This window comes from Oncorhynchus tshawytscha, linkage group LG02, assembly GCF_018296145.1.
Source record: "Oncorhynchus tshawytscha isolate Ot180627B linkage group LG02, Otsh_v2.0, whole genome shotgun sequence".
Taxonomy (NCBI): Eukaryota; Metazoa; Chordata; class Actinopteri; order Salmoniformes; family Salmonidae; genus Oncorhynchus; species Oncorhynchus tshawytscha.
Genome location: NC_056430.1, coordinates 69,509,873 through 69,526,990, shown reverse-complemented (window position 1 = coordinate 69,526,990; position 17,118 = coordinate 69,509,873). Strand labels below are relative to the sequence as shown.

The 17,118-nt window shown below is 44.1% G+C and overlaps 1 protein-coding gene across 3 annotated transcripts in view; it reads left to right on the top strand.

Annotated features, from left to right (window-relative positions):
- Positions 1–4,549: 4,549 nt before the first annotated feature.
- Positions 4,550–17,118, top strand: part of LOC112262899 (SH3 and PX domain-containing protein 2A) — a 60,140-nt gene continuing 47,571 nt past the window's right edge. For 2 of the 3 annotated variants that reach the window (XM_042303652.1, XM_042303646.1), the window contains exon 1: positions 4,552–4,717. In XM_042303652.1, coding sequence (XP_042159586.1) covers positions 4,660–4,717 — 58 coding nt within the window. In that variant the 5' untranslated portion in view covers positions 4,552–4,659. Of the gene's footprint in view, positions 4,718–17,118 lie in introns of all 3 variants that reach the window. The other variant, XM_042303653.1, reaches the window with a different exon arrangement.

The window sequence follows — 17,118 nt, the reverse complement described above, 5'->3', positions numbered from 1 at the left end:
TGAAAACGTTTGTAGGGTTAGGGCCAAGGGGAGGGTTAGGGAGTCATTTGGGACCGGCTGGTACAGAACATAAAAGAGGAATGGAAGGTCTCCATTCACAGCGGTTCAGGAATGGCTTGACCAACCTAGTGTCCTCTCTACTGACCGATATCACAGAGGGTCAGGGGTCACATTTGTTTGACCTGCTAATCAATCAGTCAGTGGATCTGTTTAACTGGCCTCACGGCTTCCTAAATGTGCGTTCGGTGGTTGAGCGGAGACATGACGTTTGTGTACGTGTGTTATGGCCCTACGGACAGTTTGTCACACACACATTCTTACTGCCTACATGTGCGTTCGGTGGTTGAGCGGAGACATGACGTTTGTGTACGTGTGTTATGGCCCTACGGACAGTTTGTCACACACACATTCTTACTGTAATCAGTCGGATTTCACTTTTCGCCCTTGAATCTTTGAGTGACATGACTTCCTAGACATAAGAAGGTCATTGACCTGTAACGTCTGCTCTCATGTGTGATCGGTCTTCTAAATTTAGCATGGTTGTACAGAAAGAACAAATACTTATTTTGAAATGGAGACAGTATTTGGATTCCCACTGTCTGTAAAGGGGAAACACTAGCCCCCAGAAACCACACACACACCCTCTTGAAATGGTCTACAATATACTTACATATTTTCCCCCCTCCTCTTCCCCTTCCTCTTTCCCTCTGTCCTTAAAATATTTCTCTCATTACGATACATAGGAAGGGAGCAATCGGCCAGAACTCACCGCCTCGCCCCAGAGGGAACAGTATTATTTCAGCCTTGAGTAAACTGGTCGCTAGCCAGAGGGTGCCAGACCCCCCCCGCCCCCTCCTAATGTCTTTCAGATGCATCCCAAAACCCAGGACCCAAAACTGCCAAAAATAACCATCCCTAGTCCCATTGACCACAAGCCTGACCTGGATGCGAGCTAGCTATTAGCTTAGCGGCTGAGCTAGGCTAAATCCGCTAATGGGCTAATTTAGGTCACTGTTTACTTGCATTTAACGCTAGCTACTGTTTAGCTGCTACTGTAGGCTAATGCTAGGTTAATGGGATAATGTATGTCAATGTTTACACATACTTAACAGTTTGTTGAGTAGATGTGTGGGCCACTCTGTTGTTGGGGGTTAATGAAATTCCTGAATGCTTAGCTAAGCTCAGGACCATCAAATGATGATAATCAGGGGTGCAACTTTGGTTTTAGAAGTATATACATACATACATACATACATACATACATACATACATACAATGGGTGGGTCTAATTCTGAGTGCTGATTGGTTAAAAGCGCTTTCCAACCGGTGTCTGTTCCACAAGTTACCACCGGCAAAAGCTAGACGTTACACTACCTATTTACTCTGTTCCATCTGACTGCACAATCCACCATCTCATCAGCCCAGGCACTTTATAAACGTCATCTCCACCATAAAAAGCATCTAGACATGATCTCACATTTCTTTTAGACTGACATTTACTTTTCAACAGCAGAGATTTTTATAAACCTTGCAGTCTGTCTCTCCAACATTTGCAACATTGTTTCAGTAGTCAGATTCCATCTCCTGCTGTCCCATAGTAATGAACGTGTTGGGAGTCGGGACGGGACAGACAGGCAGCGTGTCTCAGCTATTCGAAATCATGAATCAGCTGGCATCATTTTTATGGATATATCCCCAAAAATATCAATTGAAAAAAGGTCAAACGAAACACAGCTAATTTGCTGTCTTTCCAGCTTCAGTTGGAAGTGATTGTGTTGCTCCAGCTGTGTTGTTGGCTAGCTCCTCTAAACAACAGTGTTGTGACGAGTGAGCACAGTTTCTATGCCTGGAGAAATCGCCACTCATTAGCTCCTTGTTATGGATGTATCCAAATAAATGTCACATGTCCACCTGAAAGTTGCGCCCCTGATGAGAATACACCTCAAAGTGTTTAAAAAAAAAAACTGAATCGAAACACACACAGTATCGATTTAACCAGGAGACTGTTTTTGTTCTCACGTATGAAGGGTTATTAGTTAGCTACTGTAAGTGTGTCATCGTTGATCCATCCATGTAATAGTCTGTAACGGTCTTCCTGTTGTGAAGGAGAAGCGGACCAAAATGTGGCGTGTAGATTGCGATCCATGTTTAATCAACAAACGTAAAACACGAATCAATACAAAAAACTACAAAAAACAACAAACGTAACGAAAACCGAAACAGCCCTATCTGGTGAAAGCACAGAGACAGGAACAATCACCCCCAAAACCCAACACCAAACAGGCTTCCTAAATATGGTTCCCAATCAGAGACAATGACTAACACCTGCCTCTGATTGAGAACCATATCAGGCCAGACATAGAAATAGACAAACTAGACATGTAACATAGAATGCCCACTCAGCTCACACCCTGACCAACCAAAACATAGAAACATACAAAGCAAACTATGGTCAGGGTGTGACATAGTCGTTCTATTTCCATGGATCCATCTATCTCACTCAACACGATGATGATGCACAGCATTGCTAATAGAAAGAACTGGACAGAAATTCCAAAGCTGGAGTTGCTGGTTGTGGTCGATGCACATGGACATTTACAGTTGGACGAAAAAGTGCTTACACAGTTGACTTTTCTTGATTTTGACGTCTTTATAAGATGTTCAGGACAGGTTTACCTTGTAAATGAAGCTCAGCAGGCATTGTTTAACAGTCTCCAGGGTAGAGGAGTACAATTAAGTACTTTTCAGCCTGCTGCGGTGTTCGACCAAACAAGCACTTTCGTTACTACACAGCGTGAAACATGGAAGGCAGTTTACTTGTACTATTTATACAAGTTAAGTATTGATTGAGTAAGTATTTTAGTATTTTAAGTGCTTAAAAAGATATTCAACTTGAAAATATGTCCCTGATGTTCCTCTCCTCCTCTCCTCTCCTCTCCTCTCCTCTCCTCTCCTCTCCTCTCCTCTCCTCTCCTCTCCTCTCCTCTCCTCTCCTCTCCTCTCCTCTCCTCTCCACTATTTAGGTTTTGACTGTCAACCTGTGAGCCTTCCCTCTGTGTCTGTGTAGTTTTAAAGGCCCTGGTAGCCCACTACCCCTAGCTCAGGTCACATTGTGTTGTAAACTCTGTAAGTGAGACCTCATCTCCTGTTAACTCTCCAACACGGGGGACTGGCATAGCTAGGTGGGCCTTTGTTATGGGGTTATAGGTAGACAGCACTGACAGTACACAAGTGTAGAGTAGTGTTTTTAAATAGTGTTCAATACAAAACAAATGTTGCCGAGTTGAATTGTGAGATTATTATAGAAATATGTACTAAATAATCATAGAATTACAGAATATAGAATCATGGAATTATATAGTGTAAAATTATAGAAATTATGTAGAATTGGTGTTGTTGTTCTATGTGGGTATATCTATATGGACATATATATCTGGATGTCTATAGAAGCTTAGCAGTGGATCCTAAGGAAGTGAACATGCCCATTGAAAATTCTGGAAATCTCTATCACCCATAAAGAAGAGGATATTGGCAGCATTGCCAACACTGCAGCAGGCAAGACCAAGGACAGAAAAAGCAAATATCCTGCTAGCTGGTGCAAGAATTCTCCTTCCCCAAATGATTTCCATTAAAATCCCAGCTCTAACTATAGTCTCACTGTCAGCTGAATACAATAGCTTCAGTTGTTTCTCTTTAGCTGGAGGGTCGTCTGCCCAGAGCGGCTGACCACTGATGACACCAGGGTAGGAGCTAGAGTCCGTCTGGTCACAATGGTCAGTATTCTGACCCGACCTGGCTGACCATTAGAACAATATAAGTGCATTATTCATGATCCTCTGTGGAGAGCTACAAAGAGGCTAATTGAGGCAGGGCATTGACTCTGAAAGGGCTATCATGCCTTTATGCCACTAGGGAGGTAGAGAGAGATGACTACAGACCTTAGATTGGTTATCTGGTCTCGGTGAAGTGTGTGTGTGTGTGTGTGTTCACTCACAGCAACAGCCCCGGAGAATCATTTCCTTAACCTCTCATTAAAAATACCACCAACTGCATCGTCATCCTGATGAAACACCAAGCTGTTCCAAGCATCATTCTGCCCTCTGCAGTTAACACACGCACGCACGCACGCACGCACGCACACACACACACACACACACACACACACACACACACACACATTCTGCAGGGCTAGCTCCGCTCCGCAGTCCGCATGTCCTTAATTTAGCCGTAGTTTAGCTGGCAACATAAACCAATAATAATCCATTAAGAAGACTTAAACAGATCCTCCCTCTTTTTCTCTCTGATGGAGGAAACAAGAAAAGGGGGGTTGAAGAGGAGGAGGAGGGAGGGAGGGAGGATGGTGGTGCCGTTTCAAACGTCACATGACCAGGTTGTCAGTTGGCCCTACTCATTCCCCTCTCTCTCTCTCGCTCTCTCTCTCTCTCTCTCTCTCTCTCTCTCTCTCTCTCTGTCTCTCTTTCACATACATACTCTCATACTCGCTCACTCACTCCTTTCACACACACACACACACACACACACCTCTCTCCATCTCTGCGTGCAGGCTGAGCTGTGTGTGTGTATGTTAACGAGGTCAAGGAGTGACAGACACCCTATGTGTGTCTCCTCTGTGCTGCTGTCCTTCACTTGACTCTCATCATGTCCCTCTGTTCTTGCTTCTTTTTTAGGGACTATGGATCATCCAAGCGCAAATCAGGTAAGTCTTTCCACCACCCTATTGATTTAGAGTGTCTTCATGTTTTCTACAGTATGTATGTTGTAAGACATTGTAATTCTGCCAGCAGACTATCATCTACAGGGTAATTGATTGACTTAAGTAGATGGAGGGAAACCTTACCCCCCTTCTTCTTCGTTCCTGTAGCACTGAATGATCTGTCATCCTGGTGAATGGTACTTGTCACACAGCGTGATCTATCTTTCCCTTTAACTGTCGCTTTCATGTCTATCTGTCAATGTGGGTTTTGTTTACTTGTCCGCTAACGGAACAGAACAGTGACCGACTGTTGACCAGTGTTTTTGGGATGCGTTCCAACTGAACAAACCCTCTGTATAGCCTCGCCTTGCATTGAACCCTGGGTGGGGTCTATAAAGTATTGAAACTCCTGGGGATGTCTCAGGAAGGACAGCCGTTGATGTTCCTGTTCTGTCTGCCAGGATTCATTATTTTCTGTTGTGGGGAGAGACAGATTACATCCTAAACGGCATCTTATTCTCATTATAGTGCGTTACTTTTGTCCCGAGCCCTATGGTCAAAAGTAGTGCACTATAAAGGGAATAGGGAGCCATTTAGGGCACAGCCATGGTCAAAGCCATTCAAATATGTCTTGGCTGTGGGCTTTGGTTTTCAGGCATAGAGATAGCTTTGTATGACATATGCATTAAATGAATGTAGAGTGTGAAGGATGCTGGGGCAGATCCTAAGATCCTAGAGGGAGACACCTTTGTGTATACTGTATCACTACTGTATTGGAAAGTGGGTGGGTTAGCCTGGTTCCAGATCTGTTTGTGCTGTCTTGCCAACTCCCATGGTCAATGAGTTGGCAGGACAAATCTGTGACTCGGCTGGATGGGTGTATGTGTGTGGTAGAGCATGTGACTTCCTCTTACTGTATACTAGGCTATTCAATATGACTGAACAATGGAATATGAGCTTGTTCAGTGGGTCAGATATACACTCTGACTACGCTGTTTATCCACATGTTCATACTTAAAAAGGTTTTCAGGTAGACATTAGCCATCTTAACTTGTTAACATGGGGATGTTATAGAAATAGTTGCTTAGCCATAGCATAAGATGCACGTGCGTGAGTCACCATTATCAAATCATAAGTTTAATGGTTGCGTACACTGGGTGAAACTGGGTGATTGTGTCTATTAGCGCCATCTTATCCGTGCTATGTGCATCTTAAAGGGATAGCTAAACCAATATGTACATCTTAAAGGGATAGCTCAACCAATATGTGCTTCTTAAAGGGATAGCTCAACCAATATGTGCTTCTTAAAGGGATAGCTCAACCAATATGTACATCTTAAAGGGATAGCTCAACCAATATGTGCTTCTTAAAGGGATAGCTCAACCAATATGTGCTTCTTAAAGGGATAGCTCAACCAATATGTGCTTCTTAAAGGTATAGCTCAACCAATATGTGCTTCTTAAAGGGATAGCTCAACCAATATGTTCTTCTTAGAGGGATAGCTCAACCAATATGTGCTTCTTAAAGGGATAGCTCAACCAATATGTGCTTCTTAAAGGGATAGCTCAACCAATATGTGCTTCTTAAAGGGATAGCTCAACCAATATGTACATCTTAAAGGGATAGCTCAACCAATATGTGCTTCTTAAAGGGATAGCTCAACCAATATGTACATCTTAAAGGGATAGCTCAACCAATATGTGCATCTTAAAGGGACAGCTCAACCAATATGTGCATCTTAAAGGGACAGCTCAACCAATATGTGCATCATAAAGGGATAGCTCAACCAATATGTGCTTCTTAAAGGGATAGCTCAACCAATATGTGCTTCTTAAAGGGACAGCTCAACCAATATGTGCTTCTTAAAGGGACAGCTTAACCAATATGTGCATCTTAAAAGGACAGCTCAATCAATATGTGCATCATAAAGGGATAGCTCAACCAATATGTGCTTCTTAAAGGGATAGTTCAGCCGTATCCATGCTAATATTGGACTTCTATAGGTTTAGAAAATGCTAGCTAGCTAAATAAGCGGTTGGTGACAGTGGCTAAATAAACAAAACAAACAAAACAAAAGCATGGATTGCACTCTGTTCTGTAGATTTTTGTCATTGAGGTGAACTATCCCTTTTAATATCTCTCTTTCCCACACACAGAGGTTTGGAGAGTGAAGGCAGAAGCACACGTCAGACTTTTGCATGAATTTTTAAATAGAAAAGAGCAGGAAATGCTTTGTGGTTAATGATCAATGACATTTGCGTTCTTTCTGAAGCCTTAAAGGCAACTTTTTGATAGTTTAGTAGTGGCTGACTGCCCATATCTACAAGCCAATATGATTTTCAGATTGTTTGTTATATTGCATGGTGATATCAGGGTGCTTTGCAGTAATATTATACTGTAATGATTTACCTTCAACTTGTTTTCCTTCCAACTTTGGTCTTACTTTGTTTCCCATCTGTTTTTAAAATCAGTTCCAACATGCTTCAAGAACACTGAGTTTAATCAGAATGACTAATAGCAGTTAATCAAAGTCAATCATCATTTGCTAAATGTAACCGACAAGTTGTTTGGAGCATAGAACACGAACCCAACGAACTTCCTTAAACTATCTGGTTCGCCAATTCCCCGAATGAGATCACATCTATTCGATTAAATCCTTTCTTTCCCCTTTACCAGAACCCTCATTTAATTTCCTTGGAAACTGACTGCTTTACATGAGATATAAGACATTGGTGCCTATTCCTCATCCACTTCCTGAGTGCTGATCTAGGATCAGTCTAGCCTTTTAGATCATACTGAATGAGATTACATGGACAGCGAGGACCTGATCCTAGATCAGCACTCATCCTACAGATGTTTTATGAATTCGGGCCTTTTGTTTCGGCTGAGGAACAGGTGGTTTGGTGTATCTGCAATGACAGTAAGATTAATGGTTTGAGATCTTAGCCGGTTGGCATCAGATCCAATGATCCCTTTGTGATTAAGTGGTTACTTTAGTCCATCTGTCTGTCAAGATGATGTTTTGTCTGGATGGACAGACAGTAAGTTCAGTAGTTCACCCATCTGACAGGTTGTTGCATATTGGGATCCCCATTTGCTTTTGCCGAAGCAGCAGCTATTCTTCCTGGCATCCACACAAAAACATCAAACACGACAATAACACGGATACACTGATAGACAAGAACAGTCACACAAATGGGAAATACAAAACAATACAACTAAAGAATAATGTGTGTTGAGAGTGTGTGTGTGTGTGTGTCATGACCTGACAAGGGAAACTCTGTAACCTAGTTATAGCCTCAGGGTAATGTTTATTTCTGGTCAGGTCCAGTGGGCAGGAAAAGTCCTAGCCTGCCCATTATGTGAAGGGAGGTTGGGGCTTCAGGAATCCCATGATAGGCTGGTGCTGCTACATGTCCAATGGATATCGACCAATAACGGTATCTCTTTGCATATGAAAGATAGTCTTGCCATATCTTCCCGACCCAGGATGTGAACTCGAAACCCTCTACATAAGAACACAGCATATAGGTTCCCTGAACTTTAGACCCCATCACTGTCGTTCGTTCCTCAGCAGGAATCAACATAGGAGGGAGTGACTCTCTTAGCTGTATATTACAACCAGTAGTTAACATGAGGGACATGGTTATAGTAGCACGCTACTGTAGTTTGTGGTGCGTTTCATTTGAGTTTTTATCTGCAGTATAAGTCTAGAGATGACATAGTGTTAGCCTTCCCATAGACTCTGTTTACAGTATGGTCTGCATGGCTCCATGTCTGCAAAGCCACAAAATTGCATGGAGTTAGTTACAGCACATAGGCTACACCACTAACTGATTGTGACCTTTTCCAAGTTAATACTGATTCCTCTATTAACTTTGGATGTTTCATTCAGCTTTTACACAACATTCGTCCCTTTATACCAATTTGACATTTACTTTCTTCACTTATCAGCTTAATCTACATAGTGGGGGTTTAATCCTCATATTAAAACCCGAAACCTCCCCAGTCCAGATGAAGACCTCTGAGGTAATAAAGGCTGTGAGGAAAATAAAGGTCAGAAGTGGATGGGAGGTGGTCCCCTCCTTCCCTCCCCATCAGTCCTAGAGAGTTTCTGCCTTGCATGTGAAGGCCAGATGTAGTGAACAGAGGCTGCTTCCCAAATGTCGTCCTATTCCCTTTATAGTGCACTACTTTTAAGCAGGACTCGTAGGGCACTGGTCGAAAGTGGTTCGCTATGGAGAATAGTGTGCCATTTGGGATGCCAACCAGAGTGAATGTGGAGGCCAGGGGTTGAAAGAGAACATCAGTCTGAATACAGTCCCTGGTCTAGTGTTTACGTGTCATCCCGCATCAGATTCCAGCGTGATGTAGAAATGCCTAATAGGGTTTACATGGGGACTGCCGGGCTGGGGAGAGGGGGGGTAACACAAGGAAGAAGACAACACCACGTGGTTATGACAGCTCATCCACTCAAGAAACAACAAATGTAGTCATTCTTCCTGCCTCACTAGGACCTTGTCATTCTCTGCATTGAACCTCATCATACAGCTCTTTAAATGTCAGCGTATCATCCTCTGCTATTATCATCCTTTGTCTGTATGTCAAGATACAGCTGAATAATGTGCTTCTAGAAAACCCATAGCTAGGGCCCCCCGAGTGGCGCAGTGCTCTAAGGCACTGCATCGCGGTGCTTGAGGCATCACTACGGACCCCGGATTTGATCCCAGGGTTCATCTCCCGGTCCGCGACCCATGAGGCGGCGCACAATTGGCCCAGTGTCACCCGGGTTAGGGGAGGTTTTGGCCGGTCGGGATGTCCTTGTCCCATTGCACTCTAGCGATTCCTTGTGGCGGTCGAGCGACTCCACGCTGACTTCGGTCGCCAGTTGCACAGTGGCTCTCGAACTTCGCCTCTCCCGAGTCTGTACGGGAGTTACAGCGATGGGACAACACTGTAACTACCAATTGGATATCACGGAAAAAGGGTGTAAAAAGTACAAAATAAATATATAAAATTAAAGTAAGAAAACCTATAGCTCTTTCACCCAACATTGGCTGCAGTGAGTGCAGTCATAACGCAGTGCAGTGAGTGCAGTCATAAGCCAGTGCAGTGACAATACAAGCAGACAGTCCAACAATGCCCAACATTAAGAGATATTTGCTCTTTATTGTAGAGGTTGGCTTGGAGAGTGTAGCTGCGTTTGCTTAGCTCTTGTGTCGGCTGAGGTCTCTCCCAAAGAGAAATGAGAAAGATAAATGTTTTAGCAGCCAGATCCCACTGTGACTGAGTGACGTGACTCAAAACAGAAGGAGAGAGAGAGAGGGGAGGGATGGCGAGAGAGTGAGAAATGGAGAGAGAGAACCAAACACAGTCCCAGTCTAAATAGAAAGAGAAAGAGGGTGGAGACATCAACTATATATTCAGGCAAACGGCAAAAGAAGCACAATTGAAATTGACAAAAAACAAAACAAAAATGACCACAGATGACAACTGGTTTGATGCAGATGGTAAAATTATAAGGAAAAAACATAGAACACCTCCAACCAAAAGCACAGAGACCCAAATAATGGTGAATTACGCCTTCATTACTGTGAGACTTTAAAACTCTATAAACGTACACTCAGAACCAAACAAGCACAGTACAACAGCAAGCAGCTGACACTAATTGAGGAGTCCATAAACACACAACTTCTGGCAAAATTGGAAAAAACTTTAAAAAATCTTAACAAGAGGAATTAGCGATACAAAATGGTGACATACCTGTTTAAAAACACTCTAAAACACCGTTCAAATTGACACAAACGCAGAACAACGGCAAATTCGTGAGAAGTTGAATGGATTAGAAAAAGCTATAAAGGACAATCAAAATCCACTGGACTCCCCAATTACTGACCAGGAGCTCTATGAGAAACTTCAGGCTCTCACATTTAAAAGGCATGCGGACCTGATGGCATCCTAAATGAGATGCTCAAACTCACTAGTGCAACATTTCAATTGGCTATATTAAAACTGTTTAATTTGATCCTGAGTGTAGGTTATTTCCCTGACATCTGGAATCAAGGACTCATAACCCCAATCTTTAAGAATGGAGACAAATTTGACCCTAACAATTACAGAGGCATTTGTGTGAACAGTAACCTGGGGAAGGTTTTCTGTAATATTATAAATGTAAGAGTTCTAAACTTCCTTAATAATAAGCACAATGTCTTGAGTAAAAGCCAAATTGGATTTATACCAAAACATTGCACAACTGATAATATTTACACCCTACACACCCTGATAGATAAACATGTCCACCAAAATAATACCAGAATTTACGCTTGCTTTATCGACTTCCAAAAAGCATTTGATTCTATTTGGCATACCGGACTGTTCTACAAAGTTATTGAAAGTGGTGTAGGGGGTAAAACATATGACATAATTAAATCAATGTATACTGGCAATACGTGCAGCATTAAAATTGGTAAGAAAAAAACTGAATTCTTTAACCAGAGGGGGGCCTTCGTCAGGGTTGCAATCTGAGCCCTGCACTCTTCAATATTTACATCAACGAATTGGCCACTATTCTAGAAAAAAACCTCAGCCCCTGGTGTTAGTCTCCACAATTCAGAGTTTAAATGTCTACTCTTTGCAGATGACCTATGTCTGCTGTCACCCACAGCACATGGCCTACAGCAGAGCCTGGACCTGCTAGAGCAGTACTGCCAGACAGGGGCCCTGGCAGTAAACCCCAAAAAGACTAAAATAATGATTTTCCAGAGAAGATCCAGATCTCAGGGAACTAGACCAAAGTTCTCAATTGGTACACAATATATAGAGTACTGCACACACTACAATTACTTAGGTTTAAAAATAAGCTCAACTGGACACCTTAATGAGGCAGTGAATGAGCTGAGAGAGAAAGCACGCAGGGCATTCTACGCCATTAAAAAGCTAATTCAAATTGAAATGTGGCTAAAACTAATTGAATATGTCATTGAACCAATTGCACTTTATGGCAGTGAGGTGTGGGGTCCACTTGCAGAACAATATTTCATCAAATGGGACAAGCACCCCATTGAAACCCTGCATGCAGAGTTCTATAAGATTCTCCTACATGTCCAGAGGAAAACTACAAACAATACATGCAGGGCAGAATTAGGCCAATATCCACTAATAATAAAAACTCAAAAAAGAGCAATTAAGTTTTGGAAACATCTAAAATACAGTGACCCCCCTCATATCATTACCAAGCACTGCAATGCCAAGAGCTGAGCAAAGAAAAGCGTCCCCTCATCCAGCTGGTCCTGGGGCTGAGTTCACATACTTGTTCTACTAACACACGGAAACCTCAGGACCAGAACATCCAATCAATCAGGATAAACCAAATTACAACACAGTCAAAACAAAACTATATTGCTTATTGTGAAACACAAACACAAGCACAAAGCAAAATGCTTTGTGAGTGTTATTTCCCCAAATATGAAACCCTTATTCAAGGTTTCAAAGACCTCTCTGATGAGAGTAAGCTACCCGGCCTGTTGGGGGAGGACGCAGAGAGCTGTGGGTTGGCAGCGCACTACATTGCTGCCTGCCAGAAGTTGAGGGACCGTGTCTGACAGACCAATCAACCTGCACATGTACTCTACTGTATGCTTATTGTTATTGTTCAATGTAGGGTCATTTTGACCCTTGGATATTGTTGTTACTGTTGTCCCGCTGATTTGATTCTCAGTTTTATTTATTTTTATATTATAAATATCCAAAATAAGCTTTGACAATATGTACATTGTTACGTCATGCCAATAAAGTGAATTGAATTGAATTGAATAGAGAGAGAGCGAGAGAGAGAGAGAGAGAGAGAGAGAGAGAGAGATAGAGAGAGTGATAGAGAGAGCGAGAGAGAGAGAGAGAGAGATCGAGAGGGAGAGAGAGAGACAGAGAGAGAGAGAGAGAGAGAGAGAGAGAGAGATAGAGAGAGAGCGATAGATAGGAAACAGACCAGACTATTAAACAGATGTAGCTTGAGCTATTTGGCCTCACCCCTCTCTCTGTCCACCCACATTCTGTGACTCCCAGCTGGGTGAGTTAGCGACTATTTTGTCACCACTAATGGCCGTTCCACACCAGTATTTTGTCATCACCACCGCCAGTGTTTGTCATTGCTAATGGTTAGCATCACTCTCGGTTTGCGATTGTCATTGTGATCAATGTGAGTGGTTGGTTCACATTTGGGTGTCGACGCAATAATGGTTCGTAGTTATTTGTTGCTTCTAGCCGTAGTCTTGTCATTAGCAATGGCTGTCTTGTCTGTTATCCTTGTTTGTCATTGTGAATGGTTGTCTCACAGTTGGATACTGTGTCTTCACTGTTAACTGCTGTCGTCTCCATATTGGTTAGCCAGTACGTGTTGTTTCTAGCTGTTTTTCTAGTCTTGGCATTGGTTGACAAGTGGTTGTCACTTCTTTCCGGACACATCCTGATGTGTGCCGACAGCAAGCTCTGTGAGGTACTGTCACTAGGCACAGCATGCTAGAGTCTCTCTTTGGTTTGACTCACATGATTTTATGTTATGAAGGCATCTTGGAAATGGGACTTGTTATTTTGGCAACAAAATCCTCCAGACAGATTCCAACACTTAATGTGTTGTGACATCTGTTGCGAAATATATTGTAATGTTTTTAAAATGGTCTATGACTGTCCTAACTTTGCTGGACACCAGGAAGAGTAGCTGCTGCCCTTGCAGCTATTGGGGGATCCATATTAAATACAAATACAACTGAACTTCGACCAGACAAGCTGTCTCAATGTAGAAGGAGGGGGAGAGAGAGACAGAGAGAAGGATGGGGGAGGGGAGAGACATAGAGAAGGAGGGGGGAGACAGAGAGAAGGATGGGGAGAGAGAGAAAGAGAGAAGGAGGGGGAGAGAGAGAGACAGAGAGAAGGAGGGGGAGAGAGAGAGAGAGAAGGATGGGAGAGAGAGAGACAGAGAGAAGGAGGAGGAGAGAGAGACAGAGAGAAGGAGGGGAGAGAGAGACAGAGAGAAGGATGGGGGAGGGGAGAGACATAGAGAAGGAGGGGGAGACAGAGAGAAGGATGGGGAGAGAGAGAAAGAGAGAAGGAGGGGGAGAGAGAGACAGAGAGAAGGAGGGGGAGAGAGAGACAGAGAGAAGGAGGAGGAGAGAGAGACAGAGAGAAGGAGGGGGGAGAGAGACAGAGAGAAGGATGGGGAGAGGGAGAAAGAGAGAAGGAGGGGGAGAGAGAGACAGAGAGAAGGAGGAGGAGAGAGAGACAGAGAGAAGGAGGGGAGAGAGAGACAGAGAGAAGGATGGGGGAGGGGAGAGACATAGAGAAGGAGGGGGAGACAGAGAGAAGGAGGGGGAGACAGAGAGAAGGATGGGGAGAGAGAGAAAGAGAGAAGGGGGGAGAGAGAGACAGAGAGAAGGAGGGGGAGAGAGAGACAGAGAGAAGGAGGAGGAGAGAGAGACAGAGAGAAGGAGGGGGAGAGAGACAGAGAAAAGGAGGGGGAGAGAGAGACAGAGAGAAGGATGGAGTGGAGAGAGAGACAGAGAGAAGGAGGGGGAGAGAGAGACAGAGAAAAGGAGGGGGAGAGAGAGACAGAGAGAAGGAGGGGGAGAGAGAGACAGAGAGAAGGATGGAGTGGAGAGAGAGACAGAGAGAAGGAGGGGGAGAGAGAGACAGAGAAAAGGAGGGGGAGAGAGAGACAGAGAAAAGGAGGGGGAGAGAGAGACAGAGAGAAGGAGGGGGAGAGAGAGACAGAGAGAAGGATGGGGAGAGAGAGACAGAGAGAAGGAGGGGGAGAGAGAGACAGAGAGAAGGATGGGGAGAGAGAGACAGAGAGAAGGAGGGGGGAGAGAGAGACAGAGAGAAGGAGGGAGTGGAGAGAGAGAGAGAGAGAGAGAGAGAGACAGCCAGACAGCAACTAGCTTTTCCAAACATAGTCTACTAAATCGATGAAATTACGGGACAGATGGCTAATAAGTCGTTCCAAACAAAACCTGGAAATTATTGACCTTAGAAAAGCTATTTGTCACTGCCACAAGTCCCTAAATTGCTGGGTAATGTGGACATTGTGGGGTTGGTGGAAGGAGAAAAATGACCCACACCATACCAGCAGGAGGGAAAAAGAAAACACAGTGACTGGAGTCTGCTCGGGTTAGTGGGCCATCATCAGAGAACCCTGAAAGGAATTAAACATTGTGTGTGTATGTGTCTGTGTGTGTGAGTGTGTGCACGTGTGTGCACGTGTGTGCACGTGTGTGTGCACGTGTGTGTGTGTCTCTTTCTGTGTGTGTGTGTGTCTCTTTCTGTGTGTGTCTCTTTCTGTCTGTGTGTGTGTGTGTGTGTGTGTGTCTTTTTTCTGTGTGTGTGTGTGTCTTTCTCTGTGTGTGTGTGTGTGTCTTTCTGTGTGTGTGTGTGTGTCTTTCTGTATGTGTGTGTGTGTGTGTGTCTCTTTCTGTGTGTGTGTGTGTCTCTTTCTCTGTGTGTGTGTCTCTCTTTCTTTGTGTGTGTGTGTGTGTGTGTGTGTGTGTCTCTTTCTGTGTGTGTGTGTGTGTGTGTCTCTCTTTCTTTGTGTGTGTGTGTGTGTGTGTGTGTGTGTCTCTTTCTGTGTGTGTGTGTGTGTGTGTGTGTCTCTCTTTCTGTGTGTGTGTGTGTGTGTGTCTTTCTGTGTGTGTGTGTGTGCCTCTTTCTGTCTGTGTGTGTGTGTGTGTCTCTTTCTGTGTGTGTGTGTGTGTGTGTGTCTCTTTCTGTGTGTGTGTGTGTGTGTGTCTTTCTGTGTGTGTGTGCCTCTTTCTGTCTGTGTGTGTGTGTGTGTCTCTTTCTGTGTGTGTGTGTATGTGTGTCTTTCTGTGTGTGTGTGTGTCTTTCTCTGTGTGTGTGTGTGTGTGTCTCTTTCTGTGTGTGTGTGTGTGTGTCTCTTTCTCTGTGTGTGTGTGTCTCTTTCTGTGTGTGTGTGTGTGTGTGTGTGTGTGTGTCTCTTTCTGTGTGTGTGTCTGTGTGTGTGTCTCTTTCTGTGTGTGTGTGTGTCTCTTTTTGTGTGTGTGTGTGTGTGTCTCTTTTGCTGTGTGTGTGTGTGTCTCTTTCTGTGTGTGTGTGTGTGTGTGTCTCTTTCTGTGTGTGTGTGTGTGTCTCTTTCTGTGTGTGTGTGTGTCTCTTTCTGTGTGTGTGTGTCTCTTTCTGTGTGTGTGTGTCTCTTTCTGTGTTTGTGTGTGTGTGTCTCTTTCTGTGTGTGTGTGTCTGTGTGTGTCTCTTTCTCTGTGTGTGTGTGTCTCTTTCTGTGTGTGTGTGTGTGTGTGTGTCTCTTTCTGTGTGTGTGTGTCTGTGTGTGTCTCTTTCTCTGTGTGTGTGTGTCTCTTTCTGTGTGTGTGTGTGTGTGTGTGTCTCTTTCTCTGTGTGTGTGTGTGTCTTTCTGTGTGTGTGTGTGTGTGTGTGTCTCTTTCTGTGTGTGTGTGTGTCTCTTTCTTTGTGTGTGTGCGTGTGTGTCTCTTTCTGTGTGTGTGTGTGTCTCTTTCTGTGTGTGTGTGTGTCTCTTTCTGTGTGTGTGTGTCTGTGTGTGTCTCTTTCTCTGTGTGTGTGTGTCTCTTTCTGTGTGTGTGTGTGTGTGTGTGTCTCTTTCTGTGTGTGTGTGTCTGTGTGTGTCTCTTTCTCTGTGTGTGTGTGTCTCTTTCTGTGTGTGTGTGTGTGTGTGTGTCTCTTTCTCTGTGTGTGTGTGTCTCTTTCTGTGTGTGTGTGTGTGTGTGTGTCTCTTTCTGTGTGTGTGTGTGTGTCTCTTTCTTTGTGTGTGTGCGTGTGTGTCTCTTTCTGTGTGTGTGTGTGTCTCTTTCTGTGTGTGTGTGTCTCTTTCTGTGTGTGTGTGTCTGTGTGTGTCTCTTTCTGTGTGTGTGTGTGTCTCTTTCTGTGTGTGTGTGTCTGTGTGTGTCTCTTTCTCTGTGTGTGTGTGTCTCTTTCTGTGTGTGTGTGTGTGTGTGTGTCTCTTTCTGTGTGTGTGTGTGTCTCTTTCTTTGTGTGTGTGTGTGTGTGTCTCTTTCTGTGTGTGTGTGTGTGTCTCTTTCTGTGTGTGTGTGTGTCTCTTTCTGTGTGTGTGTGTGTATGTGTGTCTCTTTCTGTGTGTGTGTGTGTGTGTCTCTTTCTGTGTGTGTGTGTGTGTGTGTGTGTGTGTGTGTGTGTGTGTGTGTGTGTGTGTGTGTGTGTATGCAACAGCGGGTCTCCACTCTCCAGTTAATATCAATCATATGTTGAGTGCTGCGCTGAAAGGATCGTCTCATCTTTCGCTAGCTGGGTTTAGTTTGGGGGGGGTTATGTATGTTAACTGGGGTTGAGCCGGCTGACCCGGGCCACAGTACAAGCCTCCCTGGGTGGACCAGCATCAATCTCCTCAGCTCTGTGCGACTCTGGAGAGA